At 42.1% G+C, this 26,720-nt stretch overlaps 4 protein-coding genes across 4 annotated transcripts; all 4 read right to left on the bottom strand.

Moving 5' to 3' along the window:
* Positions 1 to 393: 393 nt before the first annotated feature.
* Positions 394 to 5,894, bottom strand: LOC139291772 (protocadherin beta-15-like). Its single transcript, XM_070913876.1, has 4 exons — positions 5,649 to 5,894; positions 3,549 to 4,394; positions 2,466 to 2,727; positions 394 to 1,178 (listed from the first exon to the last, which is right to left on the bottom strand). Exons 1-4 carry the CDS (start codon positions 5,892 to 5,894, stop codon positions 394 to 396), a joined length of 2,139 nt encoding a protein of 712 aa, XP_070769977.1.
* Positions 5,895 to 6,943: 1,049 nt separating this feature from the next.
* On the bottom strand, positions 6,944 to 12,635 carry LOC139291771 (protocadherin gamma-A4-like). Its single transcript, XM_070913875.1, has 3 exons — positions 10,233 to 12,635; positions 9,007 to 9,277; positions 6,944 to 7,719 (listed from the first exon to the last, which is right to left on the bottom strand). The coding sequence occupies exons 1-3, from the start codon at positions 12,633 to 12,635 to the stop codon at positions 6,944 to 6,946; spliced, it is 3,450 nt and encodes a 1,149-aa protein (XP_070769976.1).
* Positions 12,636 to 16,930: 4,295 nt separating this feature from the next.
* LOC139291770 (protocadherin gamma-A4) lies at positions 16,931 to 19,396 on the bottom strand. Its single transcript, XM_070913874.1, has one exon. The coding sequence runs from the start codon at positions 19,394 to 19,396 to the stop codon at positions 16,931 to 16,933; it is 2,466 nt and encodes an 821-aa protein (XP_070769975.1).
* Positions 19,397 to 21,372: 1,976 nt separating this feature from the next.
* Positions 21,373 to 23,793, bottom strand: LOC139291769 (protocadherin beta-15-like). Its single transcript, XM_070913873.1, has one exon. The coding sequence runs from the start codon at positions 23,791 to 23,793 to the stop codon at positions 21,373 to 21,375; it is 2,421 nt and encodes an 806-aa protein (XP_070769974.1).
* Between the last annotated feature and the right edge of the window lie 2,927 nt (positions 23,794 to 26,720).

Below are 26,720 nucleotides of genomic sequence, written 5' to 3'. Positions count from 1 at the left end.
TGTTAAATGAGAGCAGTGAAAGGAGCATTTTTGATTTTCAATATAATGATTGAAGTCACATGGAAACCAAGAGACTCTGGAGATCTCCTACGCTGTACTAGGATACTTATAATGTTGCAAAAAACTGGCTAGTTATCAGTTTGCGTCAACACAACATGCTGAGTAGAAGCAATGTGCTTGTAAAACAATAAAACAGCATATTGCTGACTTAGAATAAATGATAATATATTTTTTGAAGTTATAAATATGAATACAAAAGCAGTATTCCTATCAAGTGATGCAGAACGAGATGCTGTCCATGGTGCTGAAAATGACAGTGCAGCGTCCAACAGTTCACTGTCAATGTAATTAAACAGAACAAGAAATGACGGCTCACAGACAAAGCTGCACTATTTAACTAACCTCGAGAGGAGAGTCTGGTTCATCCAGGATGCTCTTTTCACTCTGTATCCGCTGCATCGTCCCTGTTGAACTGGGGTCCATTATCAGCACGTTCTGACTACCAGCTCTGCCGAACTTACAGTCACTCTTTCTGGAGTCAGTCGTCCTGCACACCTCGTAGTTGTACACGTGTTGGAGAGTCCCTGTCCCCAAAGTGTCTGAGTAACGTGGTGGATAATATGGAATCACAGGGAGGTTGGAGTGATACAGGACGCGAGACTGTCTCCATCTGTAGATTTTCACCGATATAATAACCACTAAACAGGTGATGAAGAGGAAGGAAACTACAGCCAGAGCCAACACCAAGTAAAAAGTCAGGTTGTCGTTGTACTCCTTGTCGTGTGTAAAGTCAGTGAACTCCGACAGCACTTCAGGGAAGCTGTCCGCCACCGCCACGTTAACAATGACTGTAGCTGAACGAGAGGGCTGCCCGTTGTCCTCCACTATAACAGTCAGTCTTTGTTTCACAGCATCTTTATCAGTGACTTGGCGGATAGTTCTTATTTCTCCATTCTGTAAGCCCACTTCAAACAGCGCCCTGTCTGTGGCTTTCTGCAGTTTATAGGAGAGCCAGGAATTCTGTCCAGAGTCCACATCAACAGCCACCACTTTACTGACCAGATAGCCCACATCTGCTGAACGAGGCACCATTTCGGCCACCAGAGAGCCACCAGTCTGGACTGGGTACAGAACCTGAGGAGGGTTGTCGTTCTGGTCCTGGATCATTATTTTCACGGTCACGTTGCTACTGAGTGGAGGGGAGCCTCCATCTTGTGCTTTAACTACTAACTGAAGTTGTTTAATTTGCTCATAATCAAACGAACGAACCGCGCTAAGAATACCAGTTTCAGAGTTGATGGATACATACGTAGATATTGGGAAACCACCGACTTGCGTATCTTCCAAGATATAAGAGATTCTCGCATTTTGATTCCAGTCAGAATCTTGTGCACTGACTGCGATTATTGACATTCCAGGAGAATTGTTTTCTGGAATGTCAGCATTATAAATTAATCTATCAAACAAAGGGGGGTTATCATTAATGTCAGAAACTGTAAGGTGCAACTGTATGGCACTTGAGAGAGGCGGGGAACCCGAATCTGTTGCAGTTATAGTAATGTTGTATTCTGGTGTTTTTTCACGGTCAAAATCTGTATCTGAAACAAGTGAATAGTAATTAGTCAATGATGATTTTATTTTAAACGGTAAATGCCTATCTATTGTACATGTGATCTGGCCGTTTCTTTCCGAGTCTGCGTCTTTAGCATTAAAAACAGCAATAGTCGAGTCTACTGGAGCATCCTCAGGCAGAGGACTAGAAAAGGACATGACGCTTATTACTGGCGCATTATCATTAACATCTACAATATCAATAATCACCTTACTGAGATCCGTCAACCCTCCCTGATCTTTAGCTTCAACTCTTATTTCATATTTTTTGTCCTTTTCAAAATCTATTTGCCCAGAAACCGTTATTTCACCGGTGGCCTTGTCGATGTTAAATATGTGAGCCAAATTTCCTTTTAAATTAGAAAAAGCATAAGTCACCACACCGTGTGATCCACTGTCAGCGTCCGTAGCATTTACGGTTATAACGCGAGTCCCTGATGTTGCATTTTCATGGACAGTAGCCCTGTATACTGACTGATTGAATACGGGAGGGTTATCATTGGCATCTAACACGGTGATATCAATATTCACTGAACCAGATCTCTGCGGTGTTCCACCATCCACTGCTATCAGCTTAAACGAGAGGCGGGGTTGATCCTCTCTGTCTAGCGGTTTCTGGAGGATAATTTCTGCAAATTTACTGCCGTCAGGGTTGGCGTGTTGTTTCAGGGCAAAATTGTCGCTTGAGCTTAAAACATAATTTTGAAGCCCATTAAGTCCTACGTCTGGGTCATCCGCACTTTCCAAAACGAAGCGAGAGCCAATTACAGCAGATTCGCTTATTTCCATTCGTACGTGGTTATTTCTAAACACAGGCGAATGGTCATTTACATCCAATATTTCGACCATTATGCGATGCAACTCAATTGGATTTTCCAAAATAATTTCGAAGCTGAAACTGCAGGGTGTGATATCGCCACAAAGCTGCTCTCGGTCAATTCTTTCTTTCACGGCTAGAATCCCTTTGTCTGTATTCAGCTCGATGTACTGGATGTTTTCTCCGGTCACGATACGGGCCCGACCAGAACGGAGCCTTTTCAGATCCAGACCAAGGTCCTGTGCTACGTTACCAATCAGAGAGCCTTTCTTCATCTCCTCTGGTGTAGAATAACGAATCTGGCAATTTACCACTGAACTGACGAACAGAAAATAAGCAACTTGCCATCTGTACCACCGCAAGCCTGCGGGAAAACGCCATTTCAAACGTTGCAGTAATCCGACAGTAGCCATGCTAAACTGCACAACAAGCGATCTCCACAAAAAGTAATCCAAATACAACACGTGAAGAAAGTCAGAACAAGGTCGAAAACCACTGCAGATTTTCTGAAGGTATTTTTGCTGTGTAGATCACCGCCTTTCCTCTTCAGGAAAAAGCCTCTCCTCTATACAGGGGCGACGGGGAGGCAGCCTTGTTACTAACAACACATTATTTTTCAGTGAGCAACAGCGTCCCTTAGAGGGTAGAGGATTTAAGAGGAAATAAATTGTCTCTACGTTTCCAGTTTATCCAAAGATTCCGTATTTAGCACTAACACAATAAAAAACGTGCACGCCCTGTGAATCTTATGACACAAAAAAATCATATCCAAGTTCATTTGTCATATTTACTGTTAAAAAGCAGCTCTCAATATACTCTACGTGAACAGGTTATTTGTAGTAAGAATTGAATAATCATCTGAGCAAGTATGGAAGAGATGAAAAGAACCGAAAAGAAACTTTAAACGTATCATTAGAATACTGTCCGAACGGCCGGTGCTGAACTGTTCAGGACAATCAGGCACTGGCTGTAGTCTGCATTTGAAAAATGTACTTGCAAAGCGAAAATACATACGAAAAGACATATTAATTCCACAGCTAACGGTGTGACAAAACACGTTTCCTCTCGTTAATAATAACTATGTAGGTTTAGTACATTTCAGATGAGTAAAAAAACTCACCTCTAGAGGAGAGTCTGGTTCATCCAGGATGCTCTTTTCACTCTGTATCCGCTGCATCGTCCCTGTTGAACTGGGGTCCATTATCAGCACGTTCTGACTACCAGCTCTGCCGAACTTACAGTCACTCTTTCTGGAGTCAGTCGTCCTGCACACCTCGTAGTTGTACACGTGTTGGAGAGTCCCTGTCCCCAAAGTGTCTGAGTAACGTGGTGGATAATATGGAATCACAGGGAGGTTGGAGTGATACAGGACGCGAGACTGTCTCCATCTGTAGATTTTCACCGATATAATAACCACTAAACACGTGATGAAGAGGAAGGAAACTACAGCCAGAGCCAACACTAAGTAAAAAGTCAGGTTGTCGTTGTACTCCTTGTCGTGCGTAAAGTCAGTGAACTCCGACAGCACTTCAGGGAAGCTGTCCGCCACCGCCACGTTAACAATGACTGTAGCTGAACGAGAGGGCTGCCCGTTGTCCTCCACTATAACAGTCAGTCTTTGTTTCACAGCATCTTTATCAGTGACTTGGCGGATAGTTCTTATTTCTCCATTCTGTAAGCCCACTTCAAACAGCGCCCTGTCTGTGGCTTTCTGCAGTTTATAGGAGAGCCAGGCATTCTGTCCAGAGTCCACATCAACAGCCACCACTTTACTGACCAGATAGCCCACATCTGCTGAACGAGGCACCATTTCGGCCACCAGAGAGCCACCAGTCTGGACTGGGTACAGAACCTGAGGGGGGTTGTCGTTCTGGTCCTGGATCATTACTTTCACTGTCACGTTGCTACTGAGTGGAGGGGAGCCTCCATCCTGCGCTTTAACTACTAGCTGAAGCTGTTTAATTTGCTCATAATCAAAGGAACGAACCGCACTAAGAACTCCAGTTTCAGAGTTTAACGACACATAAGTAGAAACTGGACTACCACTGACTTGTGTGTCTTCTAAAAGATACGAGACTCTCGCGTTTTGGTTCCAATCAGAGTCTCGCGCGCTGACAGCAAATATGGAAATTCCAGGGGAATTATTCTCTGTGACGTAAGCAGAATAGCTGTTTTTATCAAATAATGGTGCGTTGTCGTTTACGTCAGAGACCTTAAGGTGTAATTTCGTTGAACTGGAAAGAGGTGGAGACCCCAAATCAGTAGCTGTTATTGTTATGTTATATTCTGAGACGGATTCTCTATCAAAATGTTGATCTGAGACCAAATTGTAATAATTTGTTAGAGATGACTCAATCTTAAAGGGAAGTTTGCCATCTATAGAACATTTTATTTGCCCATTCTTCTCAGAATCTGCATCTTTTACGTTCAAAATAGCAATTGTTGTACCGGGACGTGCATCCTCAGAAAGGGGGCTGGAAAATGACATAATATTTATAACTGGGGCATTGTCGTTGACATCGATAACCTCAAACACAACTTTACTTGTTCCGATTAAGCCACCCCGATCCTTTGCCTCTACCCTCACCTCGTATTTTCGGTCTTTTTCATAATCTATCTGACCAGCTACAGAGATTGATCCGGTGTTTTCATCAATACTGAATATATCTACTGCACCTCCTTTGGTCTTAAACAAACTGTAAGTGATGAGTCCATAAGAACCACTGTCGGCGTCTGTGGCATTTACTGTGATAATACTTGTGCCTCTCACCGTGTTCTCCATTACAGATGCTTTATACACTGATTGGTTAAAAACCGGAATATTGTCGTTGGCATCTAATACAGTCACGTCTATATTTACTGTACCAGATCTCTGCGGTGTCCCTCCGTCAACGGCGATTAGTTTTAAAGACAAGTGGGGACGTTGTTCTCTGTCTAAAGGCTTCTGGAGCACCATTTCAACATATTTACTTCCGTCTGGATTTGAATGTTGCTTCAACATAAAATTGTCGTTTGGTGATAAAACATAATCTTGCAACGCGTTTTGCCCCACATCTAGATCCTCTGCACTCTGCAGTGGAAACTGCACTCCAACGACAGCTGATTCACTGATTTCAAAACGGATAGGTTTATCGTTATTTGGGAAGACGGGAGCGTGATCATTTATATCCAAAACCTCAACAGTAATTCTGTGCAATTCCATGGGATTTTCTAAAATCACCTCAAAGCTGAAGCTACATGGTGTTGTGTCTCCACAAAGCTGCTCTCGGTCTATTCTCTCATTCACGACTAGAATCCCTTTGTCTGTCTTCAGCTCGGCGTAGTGGATATTTTCTCCGGTCACGATACGGGCCCGCCCAGAACGGATCCTTTTCAGATCCAGACCAAGATCTTGCGCTACGTTACCAATAACAGAGCCTTTCTTCATCTCCTCTGGTATAGAATAACGAATCTGACCACCTACCATGTTAACCACATGAAGCAGTAAAATAAGCAGTCCTATTTTCCGTCGCTGTCCATGAAACAATCGCCATCTTAAGGATAAGTAGGTGAGAGATCCTCGAGTTATCATCATGGAAACAAAGAATCGAAAAAAGTGATTATATCCAATTGATATGACGGCAAATCTGGTTGTTATATCGTTTCCTGGTTACATCTGAAACACGTCTTCGACCTTTACACACAAGTCTGTGAGACCATGTTCTCTCTTACGTGCCTCAAACCTCGACAAAACACAGAGAGCCTTCTTCACTGTGTAGTCAGAAGGGGATGAACTGAATGACGACACAACACAAAGTATTTTACTGACCAACAGCGTCCCTTAGAGTCCAAAAGCTGAACATTAAATAAGGCCCCATAACACTTTAGCAGACACACTGAACACAAATCCACTTAAACCCATATTATTGACTTCCTACAGTGATTCAGTGGTTTACAGGGTCTTATAGGGAATGATGTGGAATCTAAGCACTCTCCTCTAAAATACGTCGATGTCCATAGTTCCGTTTTGGGACATGTCCAATATAATATGCAGTGCAAATGCAGGAAAGTTACTAACTTTAATATTCTGAGGTATGAAAAAGTAAGTGTGGGATTCGGGTTCTGCATTATACTATTAAATAGCGCTGAAACTTTCATGATTTTACTTTATTATATTTTTACCTGAACTTTCTTTATACCTGAGGTAAACAATACTGACAGTATCCTTTGTTGCCACACGAACATATTCTATAAACAACAAAATCAAAACGTTGGCAGGAAACTTTGAAGTTAGAACATTATTATTATGCAGCATTACGTTCCTCAAAATGCATTTCGGTAACACGACATAGTTACATAACACAATTCCAAAGCTGTATCTATGAAGACTTACAGACGCAGCATTTCTAATAGGTGATGCCAAATGAGATGCTGTCCATGGTGCTGAAACGGTGGTATGAAGTGAAACTGTCATTAACAATGCAAATAAATAAAAAAAGAGAACAAAGGGGGCACAAAGACGAAGCTAAATCATTTTTAACTCACCTCTAGAGGAGAGTCTGGTTCATCCAGGATGCTCTTTTCACTCTGTATCCGCTGCATCGTCCCTGTTGAACTGGGGTCCATTATCAGCACGTTCTGACTACCAGCTCTGCCGAACTTACAGTCACTCTTTCTGGAGTCAGTCGTCCTGCACACCTCGTAGTTGTACACGTGTTGGAGAGTCCCTGTCCCCAAAGTGTCTGAGTAACGTGGTGGATAATATGGAATCACAGGGAGATTGGAGTGATACAGGACGCGAGACTGTCTCCATCTGTAGATTTTCACCGATATAATAACAACTAAACACGTGATGAAGAGGAAGGAAACTACAGCCAGAGCCAACACTAAGTAAAAAGTCAGGTTGTCGTTGTACTCCTTGTCGTGTGTAAAGTCAGTGAACTCCGACAGCACTTCAGGGAAGCTGTCCGCCACCGCCACGTTAACAATGACTGTAGCTGAACGAGAGGGCTGCCCGTTGTCCTCCACTATAACAGTCAGTCTTTGTTTCACAGCATCTTTATCAGTGACTTGGCGGATAGTTCTTATTTCTCCATTCTGTAAGCCCACTTCAAACAGCGCCCTGTCTGTGGCTTTCTGCAGTTTATAGGAGAGCCAGGCATTCTGTCCAGAGTCCACATCAACAGCCACCACTTTACTGACCAGATAGCCCACATCTGCTGAACGAGGCACCATTTCGGCCACCAGAGAGCCACCAGTCTGGACTGGGTACAGAACCTGAGGGGGGTTGTCGTTCTGGTCCTGGATCATTACTTTCACTGTCACGTTGCTACTGAGTGGAGGGGAGCCTCCATCCTGCGCTTTGACTACAAAAATCAACTGTTTGATCTGCTCATAATCAAATGAACGCACTGCGTGTATCACTCCGCTCTCTGCATTTATAGAAACATATTGAGAAACTGGAGATCCGCCGATTTCACGTTCTTCTAAAATATAGGAAACACGGGCGTTTTGGTTTTCATCAGGATCTTTAGCATTAACACTTAGTACAGAGACACCTGGGGGATTATTCTCTGTGATGAATGCACTGTAAACGCCTCGTTGAAATACTGGAGCATTATCATTGACATCCGAGACCTTTAGATAAAAGGTTCTTTTAGTTGAGAGGGGAGGCGACCCTGTGTCTGAGGCAATAACAGTGATGTTACATTCTGACAGATGTTCACGATCTAATGCAGCATCAGTCATCAATGCATAATAATTTCTCACATTGGACTTAATTTTAAAAGGAACATTGCCTTCGATCGTGCACCTTACTTGTCCGTTTTCACCCGAATCAAGATCTTTAACATTAATTATGCCAATGGTAGTGCCAGCTGGGGAGTCTTCTGACACAGGACTCGTGAATGACATAACGTTAATGACCGGAGCATTATCATTTACATCAATAACCTCAATTTCAACTTTGCTGGAATCTGGCAGTCCGCCTTGATCTTTAGCTTCAACCCTGAACTCAATTTTTTTGTCTTTTTCAAAATCTATTTCTTTTGCCACATATATTCTTCCAGTAGACGCATCTATATCGAACAAATCAGATATTCCTGCTTTTGATTTTGAAAAGGAATACGTTACTTGTCCATATGAACCACTATCTATGTCGCTTGCATTCACAGTAACAATGTGAGTTCCTTTTGGTGCATTTTCAATCACCGTGGCCTTATACACTGACTGATTAAACACAGGAGCATTGTCATTGGCATCTAGAATATTGACATCTATATTTACTGTACCCGATCTCTGCGGATTTCCGCCATCCACAGCCAACAGTTTTAGAGACAGGCGTGGCTGCTCTTCTCTGTCTAAGGGTTTCTGAAGCACCATTTCGGCGTATTTACTGCCGTCCGGATTAACATGTTGTTTCAAAACAAAATTGTCGTTCGGAGTTAAAATGTAGTTCTGCAGACCGTTTTCCCCAACATCAGCATCGTCCGCACTTTCTAAAACAAAACGGGAACCAAGCGCAGCTGATTCGCTTATTTCAAATTCCAAGTGACTGTTTTGGAAAGTGGGAGCGTTGTCGTTTTCGTCCAATACTTCTATGGTCACAGGGTGCAACTCCATTGGTTTTTCCAATAAAATCTCAAAGGTGAAGCTACATGGTGTTGTGTCTCCACAAAGCTGCTCTCGGTCTATTCTCTCATTCACGACCAAAGTCCCTTTGTCTGTCTTCAGCTCGGTGTACTGGATGTTTTCTCCGGTCACGATACGGGCCCGACCAGAACGAAGCCTTTTAAAATCCAAGCCAAGGTCCTGTGCAACGTTACCAACAAGGGACCCTTTCTTCATCTCCTCCGGGATCGAATACCGGATCTGTGCCTCCGCTTGATTAAGAAAAATAAACAGGCACACTGCCCCTCGCAGTCGCCCAAACAATCGCCATCTTTCACCTCGGTCTCGGTGATGTCCTTTAAATGCCATCGGAAAACAGGGTCTTCAAGCAAACCGAACAATGAAATGAAAATTTCGACTCAGTGAGGTAACGCATATATTCCAGGTTAATTTAGATCAGCGATGTAAGTGTAAATCAACCGTGTATCCGATGAGCCCGAGCTCGTATGAAACACAGATCATCTCCTCTTGTAAAACGCAGTGACAGGGGAGGGAACAGCACTGCCTCACAATGCACGGTAGATTTGATTTACCAGGCAACAGCGTCACTTAGAGGATAACATATGAAACTCATATAACCAGACATCAAACTCCACGAGTTAGGTGTTTCGGATGATACTCTCTATAGTAATGGCAGAGAGAGGGAGAGAGAGAGAGAGGGAGAGAGAGAGAGAGAGAGAGAGAGAGGGAGGGAGAGAGAGAGAGAGAGAAAATGGACATAACTAGTTTGATGTGTTGGTAATTAACATGATTTTAATGCTACATATTTCAATTTCCCTAAACGGAGCAGTTGTCTTTATAAAAAATTTAACTAAACCAAAGTCGCTAAATATTAGGCTACTACTGACTTGATCATTATTATAATAATAACAATATCGTTACTATTAATATTATTATCAAAAGTCACCGAATTGTGAAATTAAATTCAACCAGGGTCTCTTCAAAGTCAATCCAACGATCTCAAATAACAGTATCTCAGTGCAAAGCAGCACTTCAGCACCTTGGACAGCGAAAAACCTGCAGGACAGGCTGTCTGTCTGCAAACACACTATCCCCACTACAGTTAATATCAATACAAAAACATGAACTAACATTTTATTACGCTCAAAGATGTAAGAGCTGATATTATTTGCATAAAGTCCACAGACCAACTTACCAGAGTAGACATGCGAGATACAGCTGACGGCTGCTCTCCATTCTGCAGAGTTTCAGTTCCAGCGTCATCCACACTAACCAGACTTTGACTCATGGGTTGCACATACTTGATGTCACTCTTTCTGGAGTCAGTCGTCCTGCACACCTCGTAGTTGTACACGTGTTGGAGAGTCCCTGTCCCCAAAGTGTCTGAGTAACGTGGTGGGTAATATGGAATCACAGGGAGGTTGGAGTGATACAGGACGCGAGACTGTCTCCATCTGTAGATTTTCACCGATATAATAACAACTAAACACGTGATGAAGAGGAAGGAAACTACAGCCAGAGCCAACACTAAGTAAAAAGTCAGGTTGGCGTTGTACTCCTTGTCGTGTGTAAAGTCAGTGAACTCCGACAGCACTTCAGGGAAGCTGTCCGCCACCGCCACGTTAACAATGACTGTAGCTGAACGAGAGGGCTGCCCGTTGTCCTCCACTATAACAGTCAGTCTTTGTTTCACAGCATCTTTATCAGTGACTTGGCGGATAGTTCTTATTTCTCCATTCTGTAAGCCCACTTCAAACAGCGCCCTGTCTGTGGCTTTCTGCAGTTTATAGGAGAGCCAGGCATTCTGTCCAGAGTCCACATCAACAGCCACCACTTTACTGACCAGATAGCCCACATCTGCTGAACGAGGCACCATTTCGGCCACCAGAGAGCCACCAGTCTGGACTGGGTACAGAACCTGAGGAGGGTTGTCGTTCTGGTCCTGGACACGTACGATAACTGTTGTGTTACTACTTAGTGGCGGCGAACCACCATCTTGCGCTTTTACTCGTATTTTGTACTCTCTGACTTGTTCGTAGTCAAATGAACGCAAAGACTGAATGACTCCACTCTCCGTATTAATGGAGAAATATGCGGAGACCGGATTTCCATTGACCTCGCCGTCAATGAGGAAATATGATATTCGTGCATTCTGACCCTGGTCTGGATCAGTAGCGTGGATCTGCAACAGAGCGACACCGGGAGAATTGTTCTCCATTGCCTGAGTGCTGTAAACACTTTGGCTGAAAGCTGGTGCGTTGTCATTAATATCGGTAACGTCTAAGGAGACAACTTTTCTGCTTGATAAGGCAGGCAAGCCCTCATCGGTGGCTGTGAGAGTGATGTTGTACTTGGAACGCTTTTCTCGGTCGAGATTTTGCTCCGTGACCAATGTGTAATAGTTTCTCAGAGACGATTTAATTTTGAACGGGAGATTTTCATCTATATTTAAATGAACCTGTCCATTTTTACCGGAATCTTTATCTTGGACACTAATCAACGCTACAACTGTGCCTGGGGTAGAGTCCTCTGAAATTTTACCCGAATATGAAGCCATTGTGATTATTGGACTGTTATCATTCACATCTGCTATCTCAATCATTAATTTGCTTGCGCCCAAAACACCCCATGGATCTTTTGCTTGTAGGTTTATTTCGTAATTTGGAGAAACCTCGTAATCGATGTCCCCGATGAGTTTAACCTCTCCCGTGTAAGAGTTTATTTCGAAAGGACAGGATGAATCCTCCTCTAAGTGTGTGAAAGAATACGTAACGTTACCATTGTAACCCTGGTCTGCATCTACGGCACTGACTCTAGCAATAACTGTGCCTCGCAAAACATTTTCCAAGACAGATGCTTTGTATACTGACTGCGTAAAAATGGGTGCGTTGTCGTTTGCATCCAGAACAGAAACATGTATCCTTACTGTTCCAGACATCTGCGGCTCCCCACCGTCGACGGCCGTTAATATCAGCGTATGCTCGCTCTGCTTCTCGCGGTCCAAACCGCTCTGAAGCATCATTTCAGCATATTTACTCCCATCTGGTCGAGTGTGTTGTTTGAGAACAAAATGTTGATTTGTCTTTAAAGAGTAACTTTGCAGTGAGTTTATTCCTACGTCAGGATCAGCTGCGCTATCAAGCAAAAACACAGTCCCTGTGGGCGTCGATTCGCTTATTTCCAAATGTATTTCCTTTTTGGGAAAAACAGGAGCATGATCGTTTACATCTTGTATTTCGATGGTAATGGAAAACAATTCAAGCGGATCTTCGAGGACAATTTCTAAACTGAAGCTACACGGTGATTTCTTGGCGCATAATTTTTCTCTGTCAATTCTTTCATTGACAACGATATGCCCTTTGTTCTGGTTCAGCGCGACATATTGGTTATCGCCATCTATAACAAGTCGAGCCCGACCAGAAACCAACCTTTTAACATCCAAGCCCAAGTCTTTTGCAACGTCTCCGACAATCAGCCCTTTCCTCATCTCCTCTGGTATAGAATAACGAATTTGTCCGCTAACCGCAACAACAACACAGAAAAGAAAAATGGAGATTCTCCTATCCAACGACGCGCTTTTGCTCTTCAGAATATCCATTTCTTCCCATGAATATCCAAAATTACACAGTTATCCGTATAGGGAGACAGGCCTGGTATCTCGCTCACAATATGGACCGTAATATGTTGTAGTATTCAGTCAAATCAATCAATGCCACCATCCATAGTAGAGCCTTAGTGAGTATTTGCACATGACCATCGCCTATTTCCTTCAAAGACGGGCGGTGACTTGTGATAAGGTTTCTGTTAGACACAGTCTGCTTAGGCAACAGCACCACCAACAGTGACCAAGTAAAACAGCATCAGCCTCGGTATATGTGGACCAATGCTCAAACTGTCTGTCTGATCTAATGTATCCAAACTTTGCAAGCCCTTCCTGCCTAACCTTTAATGTTGCAGATGTAAAACATCACAATCCTGAGAAGAGAAAAATAATTAAAGTCTGTCTATCATGCCACTATTTTTAGAATGAATATTAATACAATTCTTCAATCATCGTCGTCATGTTTTCTCACTATCTGATGATTCTACACTGAACTGGCCATTTGCACCAAGTTTAGTTATCAACTGATTAAGAACACAAGTGGGTAAACCTGAGAATACTTTGTTTTGGGAATTGGTTCAGTAATCCCACAACTTCCCTCCAGGTTATTTTAAAATGTAACAGCTGCAATAATCTCAAATGTAAGAGAGAGATGTGGATATTTTTAAACAACGCTAAGAACAAATTGAGGACATATACAAACAATGTAAAACGGTACAGTGATAGATAGATAGATAGATAGATAGATAGATAGATAGATAGATAGATAGATAGATAGATAATCTCCTCTCTCCTGATCCAATCTGACTGATAAATCCAGTGACCTACATTTGAGCAGTGGATTTACCATCTAGTATGAAACTACTGCAACACTCATCCTCAAGCATGAATGCATACTAACACATTGCACAGCAGTATATTCCTGCTCTATGCAGCTGAAACATGCATCTGCACAGGTAGGAATGCCTATGTTTTAAATGGGTCATGTTAGTGAGTGGCATCGTCCCCCTGGTCACACATAATATTAGCATATACTGCAGCAGAGCATAACATTCTGCACATCATGATTGTGCATTATTCAGGTAATGACTGCACAGCAGCAGCCAGGATCATTAATATTCATGAAGTTTAAAGCCTAGGGTAGAATCACATAGCACACACAAATGAGAGCAACACAGCTGCCTGTGTTACGAGACTGCGAGCTACAATTTCAGTCTTCAGTCTGAATATGACTTTCAAAGCAGCGTTTGAGAAGACATGTGTCGTACAAACAATAATGTGAGGTTTGTGAGTTGGTTTCAATACAGTTTGTGTGTGGTGAAAAGGAGATACAGAGGAAAAGAGATAGAAACTCATTCTGGGTCAACTGTGTTCCGTATTGATTGTGGGAGTTGAGTGTGGTGTTGATGAGGCTGTAATGCTAACATAACAGAGTAATAAAAAGTAGTGTACTGCGTGAGATTTAAAGAGAAAGCAAAATGATCTTACCTGTTGGATCAAAATGGAAGTTTCATTCAAGGAGGGCACCGAGAAAATAAAGGAGAAAAAAGAAACAGTTAGTATTAATCACATCTCATCACATCTTCTCACATTATATACATATCCGTAGTGAAATAATGGATAATGTAATGTTGTCATCTTGTGGCATATGAGATCCTGTGATGTTTTGCAACTGCCCTAAAGAAGTCATCACAAAGTGCTATAGGAGAACTTCCAGGGACTGCTATAACCAAGATACACCCAAACCTTGGCGTAGATCTAATAAATAGTCTCTAGATAGATGTCCAAGCTCATCAGCTGCATAAAGAAGTCTATTTCTTAAGTAGGACAACCATTCCTTTTTGGTTAATAAAAAAATGTGATATTGTCAACCAAGCTAATGCTTCAACCTGCTCAGCTCTGTTCTGCTCCATTTCCTGCTCACTCCAGAGCACTGTTAGCAAATCAAAAGATGGAGCTGTGTCTATGTCTTTAAACTAGACTCTTCAGAAGTAACTTTGACTGTCAGTTAAAGCAGGGACCTTAGGTGTGTTAGATCCTTGACCTACATTATACTATGCTTCCTTTAACTCCTACTTTAACCAGCCTAATTTAACAATCCTCATCCTGTGATGTTATTATATAGTAAATATGTAAAATTAAAATTTCAAGTTCAACGTTACAACCAAAGTATAATACTGTGCAAGAAATTCACATCTACACAATTATCTAGTGAAATAAAATGGCTCTGCGTAATCAACAAATGCGGAGAAAGGAGTGCAGCTTAAAGGTGTCCCTGAAAGGTTCCCAATCCTAGAATTACACACATAATGGGCATTTCCTCTCCTCCTCTGCACAAGATGTTTCAATAAAACTAAACTAAACTACCCTCAGTATTAAAAGACACTGAGAACTATGTGACGCTTGTGTTAATTAAAATCAGCCATGTTGTTAAATTGACATACTTTTCTATTATTCTCCAATATTGTCAACCACACTGCTTAAAACAATGTTCTTCTGACCCAGATAATAAAATAAAATTCAGCTCTCTCCTTCCATGGCGAAAATTAGGAGCACAGATGAGCCTGCAGCTATAACACGAACAGGAACACACATGAATTCACATGGGAGTTCTTTTGATGACAAAACCTCTCTGCTTCACCACCATGACACAGTCACTAGCAGGCAGGATTGCGCATTGCAAACACACAGACACACGTAACCATTAAACTAACCACTGACCTGAATGCAGGTACTTTTCAACATTCATATATATAACGAATATTTTGTTTTCTGTTGTTTGTGATTTTAAAAGTGCTTTGCGTTTGTACTTTTTTTTTTTTTTTTTACTGTTGCATGTCTGAAACGTGTATGTGCCTTGATGCCAAAGAGGCCTTAGAAGAGTCTAATGGAGAGTTGATCTAAATGAAACAACCCAACATGGTTTATCTATGTTTTATTATTAGCAGTAGTCGCATCACTGTGGAAGAGCTCAGATTGATTTCATGGCCATAGGTATTCTCTGGTTAAATAATACGAAGCATTGTTTTAGTAGTGCTGGTATCTAAGCACTGAACTACTAATTTACTCGTGTCGACAGATTCAAATGTAATATCTCTCATATTATATAGTAAAATGTATGCAAGATAAATGTCACTGGACAATTATCTATCATTCAAACTGAGTATTTCAAATAACCTTCAAAATTATGGTATAAAAAAACCTACAACGATATGCAATTATCTACATATTGTTTTGCAGTCACTGAGTATGACTTGTAAGTACATTATAACTTGACAATGTCCATGTTTGAGGCCAAAGCAGAGAAGTAAGAGGAGATCTGGAGGAGGTTGATTTGAGTTTTATTTACCAGTAATACTTGCTGTTCAAAACCTTTAGGGGAGGCATGTTGTACTGCACATGCATGCAAGTCTTTTCTTCTTATTAATTATATATGATGATGTCCTTCACTACTGTCCTGTGCAAAAGGTCATTGGGCCAATGGAGAAGTAAAACACAATCTTCTCTTCAAGTTTATTTTTCATCAGTGTACAGTCATAGTCTGTTTACATATTGTTCAATTCATAGCATGTAGTGCAAAACTTTTATTATGTCTCTGTCACACAACAAAATATTTGTGTTACTGTCTGAAAACATATAACATTATCAAAACTTGGCTGTAGTGTATTCCAAGTCGAAAATGGGCAATAAATGAAAGTGTGAAGGTGTTTTACATAAAAGACAAATCTACCACGAACAAAGAAAAAGACAAATAGCTATGACTACATGTCCTTAACTGTATTGCTCTCAGAAGATATAGTCAGAGAGTCATCAGAAAGGTCTAGAAAGGTCATCAATTCAATATTTAAGTTTGAGCTTTTAAGGTTGTAAACTGTCTCAGTCTTTGATTTAAAAAAAAAAAAACAATTGCAAACAAAACAGACAGATATATTATTTATACTACTATGATACTATTTTCGAAAATATTCCAGAAGATAGGCTATCTACAAGGTTAAGATTGCTCGAGGTCAGGTCGTGGGGGGATGAGATTGGGGTTATATGCAAAACTCCAAGAGCATTAATAAAACATATCGATGCATTGACAACATTTTCATGCCTAAATACTTCCGTAGAAAGATGTTCACATTTTAAAACATACACAACCACAGTATGTATTGTCCTAGCAGTTCTATAAAACCATGAGAAATGAAAATGAATAAAAGTACAACATATTTGACAGTGAGAAGGTCCAAGTTGAATTCACCGCACAGGGATTATTTTACAACATATTTACAATAAGTTATGGCCGACTCTCATTTGACCACATAACAAGGATGCGGTGCCCCTGCCCTCACCTTCAGACTCGCTCTGTCTGTACTGGCGCGCCGTATGGTGTTTTTTTGGTAGGCTGCGCTTCTTTGCTTCAGTGTGTCGGTGTCTGTGTTTGAGCCGAAACGAAAATCGCCTCTCCACGACCCAGTGGTCAAGAAGGAATCGTAGCGCTCATCTTTCAGAAGGGTCCCACAACGGCTTAAATCTGTAAAACTAGGGGGGCAGTAGGCCGTGGGGAAGACGGGGAGACTCGCGGTGGTTGAACGGTAAACATAAGTACGCCGACAGAGCTTAACATAAAACACTCCACTGATTAAAAGGATGAAAAGAGAGGAAACGGCTATAAGCGCGATAATCAAATAAAGCGTTAAGTTATCGCTGTCCTGTGAGTCATCTGCAAACTCAAAGAGTTCGTTTAAAACAGGAAGCCCGTCACCAATTGCTATGCTGACTGTAACAGTGGCGGAGAGAGTTTCGGGCCCGTTATCCGATACTAAAACGACAAGAGTTTGTTTGGGTTCATCGTCCTCGAAGAAAGCTCGCACAGTTCTGATTTCTCCTGTGTGCAGACCGACTATAAACAGGTTAGGCCGCGTTGCTGTGATTATTCTGTAGGAGAGCCAGGCGTTGTGGCCGGAGTCGGCGTCCACAGCTACCACCTTAGTAACCAGGTAACCTCTAGGCGCTTCAACTGGTACCATATCTTCAGCAATGAACCCGGTAGTTTGGACAGGATATAGGACAACAGGTGCATTATCATTTTGGTCTTTAATAAAAACGTTTACATCGCAGGTGGTGGAGAGTGGAGGGTCGCCTCCATCTCGAGCTGTCACCTTAATTTGGAAGTGAACTGACTGTTCGTAATCAAACAGGCGTGATGTGAAGAGCTCCCCTGTTTCTGAGTTGATGGTAAGGAAGGAGGACACTTCTGAGTTTGTGTCCCCTGATATTTGGTACAGTATTTTAGCATGAGTGCCGTCGTCACTGTCCTCTGCTTTCAATTTCATCACAAACGTGCCAACGGGCTGGTTTTCTAAGATGTTGGCATTGTACTCGCTCTGCGTAAAAGTCGGTGGGTTATCATTTATGTCATTAACCACGATTGTTATAACTTTTACACTCGAGAGTGACGGAGAGCCCGCATCAGTGGCCGTAACTGTGATGTTATACTCTGGTTGAAGTTCCCTATCTAGCATTCCGTCGGTCACTAACATGTAGTAGTTTTTAACCTCTGACACAAATTTAAATGGCACATTGTCTGAGATTGTACACGTGACGCGCCCACTGCTCCCAGTGTCCAGGTCATACACATTAATCAGAGCAACCATAGTTCCTGGTTTAGAGTCCTCAGCCACGTTAGCAGAGGCTGACTTTATCTCGATCACAGGTTTATTGTCATTTACGTCAATGACGTCAATTACAAGTTTACAGTGAGAGGCCTGGCCACCCCCATCTTTAGCCTGAACATCCAGCTCGTGCGTACTATCCTCTTCATAGTCAATAAGACCCGCCACCCGAACTTCTCCACTCAGAGGGTTAATTTCAATAACTCCTCCCATCTTGTCTGACAGGTGAGTGAAAGAGTATGTTATCTCTCCGTAAACACCTTCATCCGGGTCCGTGGCATTCAGCGTTGCTATGACAGTCCCTACGGCCGAGTTCTCTAGCACAGAGGCTTTGTAAACTCGTTGGCTAAAAACTGGGACATTATCATTGGCGTCCAAAACACGGATGTGGATAGATGCAGTTCCTGATCGGACTGGATTCCCCCCGTCGATTCCATTGATTTTCAGTACATGTTCAGCTTGTGCCTCCCGGTCCAAGGCCCTTTTAAGAACTAGTTCAGGATAAGCATTGCCGTTTATTTGGGTACTCATTTCCAGTGCAAAGTGATCATTCGGGCTCAGTTTATATTCACGGACTGAGTTGGTTCCCAAATCGGGGTCATGCGCGCTCTCCAACGGAAAGCGCCTCCCCAGAACTGTGGATTCGACCAAATCTAGTTTGATCTCCCCTGCAGCGAACACTGGGCTGTTGTCATTTATATCTGCAATATCCAAAACTAAGCTGTATGCTCGAAGGGGGTCTTCAAGTAAGAGCTGATACTGTAGGATGCAGACACTCGCTTGCGCGCAGAGCTCCTCTCGGTCTATCCGTTGGCTGATCAAAAGATTGCCTGACGCAGTGTCGAGTTCACACAGCTGGCTAGTTCCTTCTGCAACAACACGGGCTCGACGAGCATTAAGCTCCGTTACTTCCAGCCCCAGATCCCGAGCAACATTTCCGATAACCGACCCTCGCTGCATCTCCTCGGGAAGGACGTAACGGACTTCTCCAAACGAAACACCAAAAAGGAGGCTAAACAGTAAAAGATGGAGCCACCATTTTAAGTTTATTCGCTGGTCCATTGTTAAACATGTTTTCAGAAACAAATGTACTGTCGACATTATAGCTAAATCCTGAACATATACATCCAAATATCGAACTGAAAATGCTGCTGTAATCCAACGATTCCCTGCTTCTCTATACTGAGTTAATCATGCTCTATTAGGGATGCTGTCAGCTTGGATTCCTCTCTCTCTCTCCCCATTTCACCACTTCTCTCTCTCTCGCTCTCTCCCTCTCCTCTCTCTCGGCCTCACTAACACTCTCTCACACACAGCCTCTCTCTCTCCTTCTCCTTCTCTCCCTCATACACACCCACACATACACAAGCACGCATGCCTACACAGCCCTCGGCTCTAACCCAATACTCCAGTTCCACTGACACAGATAAAGTGAGACACGCCATAGCATCCATGAGTCAGACTTTATAAAAGAGCGTCACCAAGAGACTGGGATGATAATTACAACAGTGCCTTATCGCAGACTGTCTGCGATAAGGCACATGCATTAAATCTGCGGATATTTTTAATATCATCTTGCACTGTGATCAAGATAAAATCAGGTTGTGGTAACATAATATTATACAAGATGAACATTCATGTTTGAAGCAGCAGGGGAGGAACACAGCAAAAGCAAAGGCTTGAACAGACAGTTAAAAGGTGCCAAATGGCCAGTGTCCAGAACTTGTACAACAGGGAAAATCATTGCTGACACCTCAGACCGAGTGCATTACTTGATTCAACTTCTTCCCTCTGGTAGGTGCTTCAGAGCACTCTACATCCAAACAAGCAACACACAAACAGTTTCTCTCCACACGCCATCACACTCACACATGTGAAGTCTACAAACAATTGCTGTGTAATAACACTGCAAAATTGAATTATCTTACTGTACTGTATATATAGTGTTAAATAGACATTGTGCTATAACATCTACATAATATCCCTTATTATAATATATAGGTCTGACTATATTTTAGCTATTCTTCCATCCACATATGCACATAAAACACCCTCTGAATGAAGAGTAACTTATTATTCATACAATATTATGGAGCAGTGAGTGTTGCTTAAAGGAAAGTCTACCATTGCAAAGCTGCAAAGACGTCTGAAAAAGCTGCAGCTGAACTGAAAAAAAAGGGGTTTTTTTTTGTTTGTGACAGAAATACAAGTTTGATTTATGGGAGCCTCATAATACATCAAAGACTGAGGCTATATGAAATAGATCACTGTTAAGTGCACTGTCAAATGACAAAAATAAATGCCTTTAACTACTGCATGCCATTAAACAAACCAAAGTAAAGACCAGTGAATGTGCAGTACGCTGCTGCAAACATGAAGAACGCGGAGCTCTGAGGATATAAAACATTTTGTATTACATCCAGAGTTTCAGTGAAAGTTTGCTTTTTGTTTCGCCCCGAGCTCCCAGCTATTTAGGGCGCACATTACAAACAGCTCAGGGACATGGGTTAGGGTTAGGACATGGACATGTTCTACTGGTCATGCTTGATATTGTTAGAGTTACTGAGCAAATTATTGCTTGATAAATGCACAGTTCACTTTAATACAGGTCTGATATGTGTGAAGTTTACTAAAGTTCAATTGACGAACAGTGTTAAGTCACGTGAAACAGCTTGTCTAATCTTTGTAAAGTGGATAAAAAAAAAGGAAAATGAGAATTACATACAAGAATGTTTAAATATCAGGTGTATTTAGTCTAAAGCTAAAAACGTAGAGTTAAGGGAAACAGCTTTTTTAATTGTCCAGTTAAAAATGTGTAAATGATTAATTCTTTAAAACTGGATAATGAGAACAGAGCAGCAACTTATCAAAATGAAGACATTAAAACAAATGAAACTCAGCGACAGAGAACAGTGACAACAGAATAGAAGACAGAAGTCAAGGGGCCCAAAAATCTGAATCTCACTGTTCAGCACCAAGGACAGAGAAACGAGCCAATCAGAGATTTCCGCTGTTTGACAACTGTTGGATATAACAAAGACCACTGACATGAACAGTGTGTGTGTGAGTGTGTCGTTTTACACGTCGGGGACAGATAAAATGAAACATGTCCCTACCTCAGGAGAAGCATCACTATCTCCAAACACATCTGCAAAGTCACTAGGACTCTTCCTCAGAGTCTGGTCAGCAGGCAGCGTGTTGTCATTGTAAGACGTCACGAACTTAAAGTCACTGGTTCTAGACCCTGTTGTCAGGTAGGCGTCATAATTGTACGTGCTGCGTAAAGTTCCTGTGCCGTCAACATCTGCGTAATTAGGAGGGAGATAAGCGCTGGGGATGGCGACTGCTCCATCAAACAACAGTCTGGGCTTTCTCCTGCGACAAAACCTCACACCCAGGATGATGATGATGAAGGTCAGAAAGAACGTGGACACAGACACCAGCGCTATAATCAGGTATGAGGTCAGCTTGGAGTTCTTCTCATCATAAGAAATATCCTTCAGTTCGGGCACCTCAGCCAAGTTATCAGAAATAAGTAAATACATGGAACAGGTGGCGGAGAGAGAGGGCTGTCCGTTATCTTTCACTGCCACAATAAGGTTCTGTTTCATGCTGTCAGACTCAGAAATGTCCCGCTGTGTCCGGATCTCTCCGCTGTGGAGACCGATAGTGAAAAGTCCCGGATCAGTGGATTTCACTATATGATAGGACAGCCAGGCGTTCTGTCCGGAGTCCGAGTCCACCGCTATCACTTTGGACACCAGAGAGCCTCCGTGTGCAGCTTTGGGGACCAGCTCGGTCATGAAGGAGTTGCCCTCCGGGGCGGGGTACAGTATCTGAGGAGAGTTGTCGTTCACGTCCGATATGAACACACTGACGGTCACGTTGCTGCTGAGCGGAGGAGAACCGTTGTCTCTGGCCATCACGTGGACTTTAAAACTCCTGAACTGTTCATAATCAAACGACCTCACAGCGTGGATCACCCCCGTGTCTCCGTTAACAGATAGATAGGAGGACACCGGGGCACCGTTCACCTCACCGGGTAACAGAGAATAAATCACTGTACCGTTTTGTCTCCAGTCGGGGTCTCGAGCAGTAACGGAACATAAAGTGGAGCCAGGTTTGTTATTTTCAGTCACATATGCGCTGTAGGACTGTTCCTCAAACACAGGCGGGTTGTCGTTGATGTCTGCTACAGATAACTCAACAGTTTTAGAGGAGGACAGAGGTGGAGAGCCCTCGTCAGTGGCAGTGATTGTAACGTTGTAATCAGACACTAGTTCACGGTCCAGTTGTCCTGTGGTCACCAGAGAATAATAGTTTTTAATAGAAGGGACCAACTTAAAGGGGACGTTTTGCTGAATGGAGCAGCGGACCTGTCTGTTGCGTTCAGAGTCTCTGTCCTGCACGTTAATGATGCCCACCTCTGTACCAGGTGGGGTGTCTTCTGCTATGGGACTCGTCAGTGATTTCAAATTGACTACAGGTGCGTTGTCATTCACATCAGTGATAGAAATTATTACCTTAGCATAAGATGAAAGCCCTAGCCCATCTTTTGCTTTAACGCGTATTTCAAAGGATGTGGTCGTTTCATAGTCAACTGTGCCAATTACACGTATCTCACCTACTTTACGGTCAATACTAAATATCTTCCTCACATCATCAGCAACATGTCCAAAGTCATAAGTCACATCTCCATTGACTCCCTCGTCTGCATCAGTGGCGCTCACTGTGACCACTACAGTATCTAAAGGAGAGTTTTCAGGCAGACTGGCTTTATAAAGGGCCTGGCTAAACACTGGGGCGTTATCATTAGCATCCAGCACTGTGACGTGAATGACTACTGTACCTGATCTCTGAGGAGAGCCACCATCTAGAGCTGTAAGGAGCAAATTGATCTCTTTTTGCTTTTCTCGATCAAGCTCTTTATCAAGGACAAGCTCTATTGTGTTTCCATCAACAGCCAAAACGAAATTATCATTCTTTTTAAGGCTGTACTGCTGAACTGAATTTTGTCCTACATCCGCATCGTGCGCCTCCTCTATCACAAAACGAGCTCCCCTGTCTGCCGACTCTTGAATTTCTATGTTGATCAATTCTTCGTTAAATTGTGGAGAGTTGTCGTTAACGTCTTGAATGTGAAGACTAATCCGATGGAGCTCGAGAGGATTCTCCAGCACGAGCTCGTGTTTTAGGATGCACGAAGCCTTTTCTCCACAAAGCCCCTCTCGGTCAATCCTGTCGGCAACAACCAGTTCTCCGTTATTCAGGTTTATGTCACAGTAACGTTTATCGGTCCCATCGGTGTCAATACGGGCTCTTCTGTTGGACAGCGCGCCGGTCCCCAGCCCGAGATCCTTGGCTATATTTCCAATAACTGATCCTCGTTTCATCTCCTCAGGAAAAGAATAGCTCATGTCTCCATATGCGGCGTGCAAGAAAAGGAGGAGGAAATAAAACCCGCACGTTTGAAACAAGATTATTTTCGAATCCATCATCGACGATGAGCTCCTAACAGATTGAAGAATAAGGCGAACAATGGCAGTTCAACCACCTAACACGAATGAGCAACCGCGATTCCAGGGTAAGTGTCCCTATCAAGACACAAGAGCACAATAATGTGCGTCCACACCAAAGGACAGAGGAATTCAAACGTCTTTAGGCTGGTGTATAGCGCCACCGTGAGTTAAATTAAACAAAAACACAGACTAAAAAAAAATAAAAACACGTCAAATTGTTCAAACTGTAGCTTGCTATATATCCATATGAAACAGACACAACAGTTACGATGATGTATAAGCAATATTTGCAGCTTTAGTTATCCATGAGGTTCAAATCAGGAAAGTAGCAACATCAACAAACAAGTCTTACAGTGTGCATGAAATGTATGCAGGCTGGTGTGTTTTTACTCGTGTTTTGTTACTGTTAAGATTCAGTCTTGGTTCTGTGCTGTAGACTTGATTTCCTCACACAATGATTAGTCAGTCACCTTTCCTCATGTTCACCGAAACATTGCTGCATAGACTTCAATAAATAATGGTAGCATGCGACCCTCTGAGGTAACCTGGCGTAGTGATCCCAGTGTCTGTGTATTTTTTCCCCCTTCAGGATGTAATGCTGACCTGCTGGTCTGCATGAGTGTTTTCAAACTGGACCCCCTGGGCCTAAAATGTTTAGCCTCAGCTGCTTGCATGCCAAGGTCAGCATGGTAGACTGTTTACATACTTTTGAACTGTTCGATCTCTCACATCTACTGTCCTGTTGTTACTGTCTGATTGTATCATGTATGACCAAAAAACATAAAATAAAATAAAATAAGTTCTGATATTTTTGTTGACTAGTTAGTAATTCTCTGAGCTCGGATAGTTTTCTTCTGCTTTTAAAAGAGCTAAAGCTAAATTGGTTGTAATCACTATAATCATGATTTTGCATCTGCATGGTAGTAAAAGTTTGGCATACTGAGCACCTGTGTCTGTAGTTGGATTAAAAAGGGAAGAAGTAATATTTAAAAGGGAAGTTAATTCATGTAGTTACATTTACTCCCTAACTTCTGATTGGTTTATTTAATCACGCATCAAAAAGAAAACAAAGTAGAAAAGACTACACTAAACGCTGCTGATAAGATATCTCCATCCTGTTTCTTCTTAAAGTTGGGAGTAATCTCTCCACCATATGAACTCTGAAAGTAAAGTAGAATCTCCTACCAGCAGTGTCCTGTCTGTATACTGTTGGATTTGTGTTTTGAGTTTTCTTTATTGGTTGCAATCAAAAGATACAGCCATAGTTTTATGTCCTTTGTTGCAATAAAGACTTAGTATGCACAAAAGACGAGCTCAAAATCTTGGAATAAAGCAAATTCCCGCTCACTACTCTTGCATTCAAGAAGAACTTAAAGGGTCTGTAGAGATTGATTTGATGTGCAAATTTAATAAATGTCTGGAATGCAAGAGCAGAATGAGGGAATCTCCTTTTTGCAAGATACTTTCTGCAGATGACTTCAGTATTGTATTTTGTTAAAGAAAAAAGGCCACAACCCTCAAAGACCACTTATACCAAGTATACTAAACTTGTATAACACTGCACATCTGCAAATACTACAGTGATGAAGGTGATTACAGCAGCTTACCACACCACATACAATTAAAGATGGACTGAATCAGCCTTTGCCTTCTGCTGAAGAGAAGAAAAATAACAACAAACTCCCTCCTACCATCACAGAATAGAGACACATGATACAGTTTATCAATGAGTATGAACAAGGCAACAGCAGATGCATTAGATGCAACACTTACTATATAGAAGCTATTACTATATTAAAACAACCAGACCTGGCAGCATAGCCCAGACACAAGTAGATAAAACCAATCACTTTAAACCCGTCAATCCACAGAGGAAGAAAAAAATCAGGCAGAACAGCTGTTACCAAAATCACTGTACGAGCAAAACTATTTGGGTTACCTGGAAGGGAAAGTCCCTCATTCTGTCAGTATGGCCTCTCCAGACTACCTGTATGAAACTCAGACTGTATTTTAATGAACAAGGCGACTTATATTCTGTCAAATCACAACCTGAGAAAAATGTATTATTGTTGTACAACACAAGACCAAGCCTGGATCTTCACAGTGAAAACACAGACTAGATAAAATACACATATAATTCATAATGCTACGGATAAAAGGTCATTCATTCAGAGCACATCATTCAGCACAATCACTGAAGAAATGTCCATCGGACAAACACTACTGTAAAAACTGACAAACTGCAATTAAAATTGAAAACTTTGTTTTTCTCTCTACATGTGTGTCATCTGTATTTCACAATCACAGTGTCAAGACAAGAAAGCAAAAAACCTAAAACAAAAGGATGTCTGAAAAAACACACCTGCTGATAAAGCATAGTGGACTGTATTCAAAGGTAAAGACCGACATACTACAAATGATGCCATCCACCTAAAGAACCAGCATTAGACAACAGCAGCGTGTCTATGTAGGTTTGCAATCACTCAGCTTTTAAAATGTATATATATCAGACTGCAAGATATCATTATAATACCAATTCCCTCGACCTTAAGTGTAACACCAATATGTACATTCATGTGGCAGACGCCTCTGTCCAAATCAAGGTACAAATGAGGTACAATCCAAGCATCAGACTGAGCAGAAGCCATCAAGGGTGAGTGTCACAAATCTCAGTTTGAAATTCCCTCAGAAACAAGTGGCTCAGGATTGCAGGTGTATGAAGAGAAGACATAAATGCATGACAAGTTAGATGTTTTCTGTCTGTTTTCAGACAGACACATAGAGAAATGTGGCTGCCAGGAACTTTTTGCAAATAAGTCACAGACTGAAAATGACAGAAAGAATACATTTTCTTTGCAACAACGATGACCTGATTGTATGGAAGATGAAGGACACTTGGAAAATGT

Source organism: Enoplosus armatus, chromosome 10, assembly GCF_043641665.1.
Source record: "Enoplosus armatus isolate fEnoArm2 chromosome 10, fEnoArm2.hap1, whole genome shotgun sequence".
In the NCBI taxonomy this organism is placed as follows: Eukaryota; Metazoa; Chordata; class Actinopteri; order Centrarchiformes; family Enoplosidae; genus Enoplosus; species Enoplosus armatus.
This window is presented reverse-complemented; position numbering and strand designations above follow the sequence as displayed.

Coding starts and splice junctions, on each gene's coding strand:
- LOC139291772 (XM_070913876.1), bottom strand. CDS start 5,894: ATGGTAGGTGGTCAGATTCGTTATTCTATACCAGAGGAGATGAAGAAA. Junction 2,728..3,548: donor AACCAGACTCTCCTCTAGAG/GTGAGTTTTTTT, acceptor GTAAATTGCCAG/ATTCGTTATTCTACACCAGA. Junction 1,179..2,465: donor AAATCCAATTGAGTTGCATC/GCATAATGGTCG, acceptor GTAGCAACGTGA/CCGTGAAAATAATGATCCAG.
- LOC139291771 (XM_070913875.1), bottom strand. CDS start 12,635: ATGGATATTCTGAAGAGCAAAAGCGCGTCGTTGGATAGGAGAATCTCC. Junction 9,278..10,232: donor TATCTCGCATGTCTACTCTG/GTAAGTTGGTCT, acceptor GCGGAGGCACAG/ATCCGGTATTCGATCCCGGA. Junction 7,720..9,006: donor GGAGTTGCACCCTGTGACCA/TAGAAGTATTGG, acceptor TGACAGTGAAAG/TAATGATCCAGGACCAGAAC.
- LOC139291770 (XM_070913874.1), bottom strand. CDS start 19,396: ATGTCGACAGTACATTTGTTTCTGAAAACATGTTTAACAATGGACCAG.
- LOC139291769 (XM_070913873.1), bottom strand. CDS start 23,793: ATGATGGATTCGAAAATAATCTTGTTTCAAACGTGCGGGTTTTATTTC.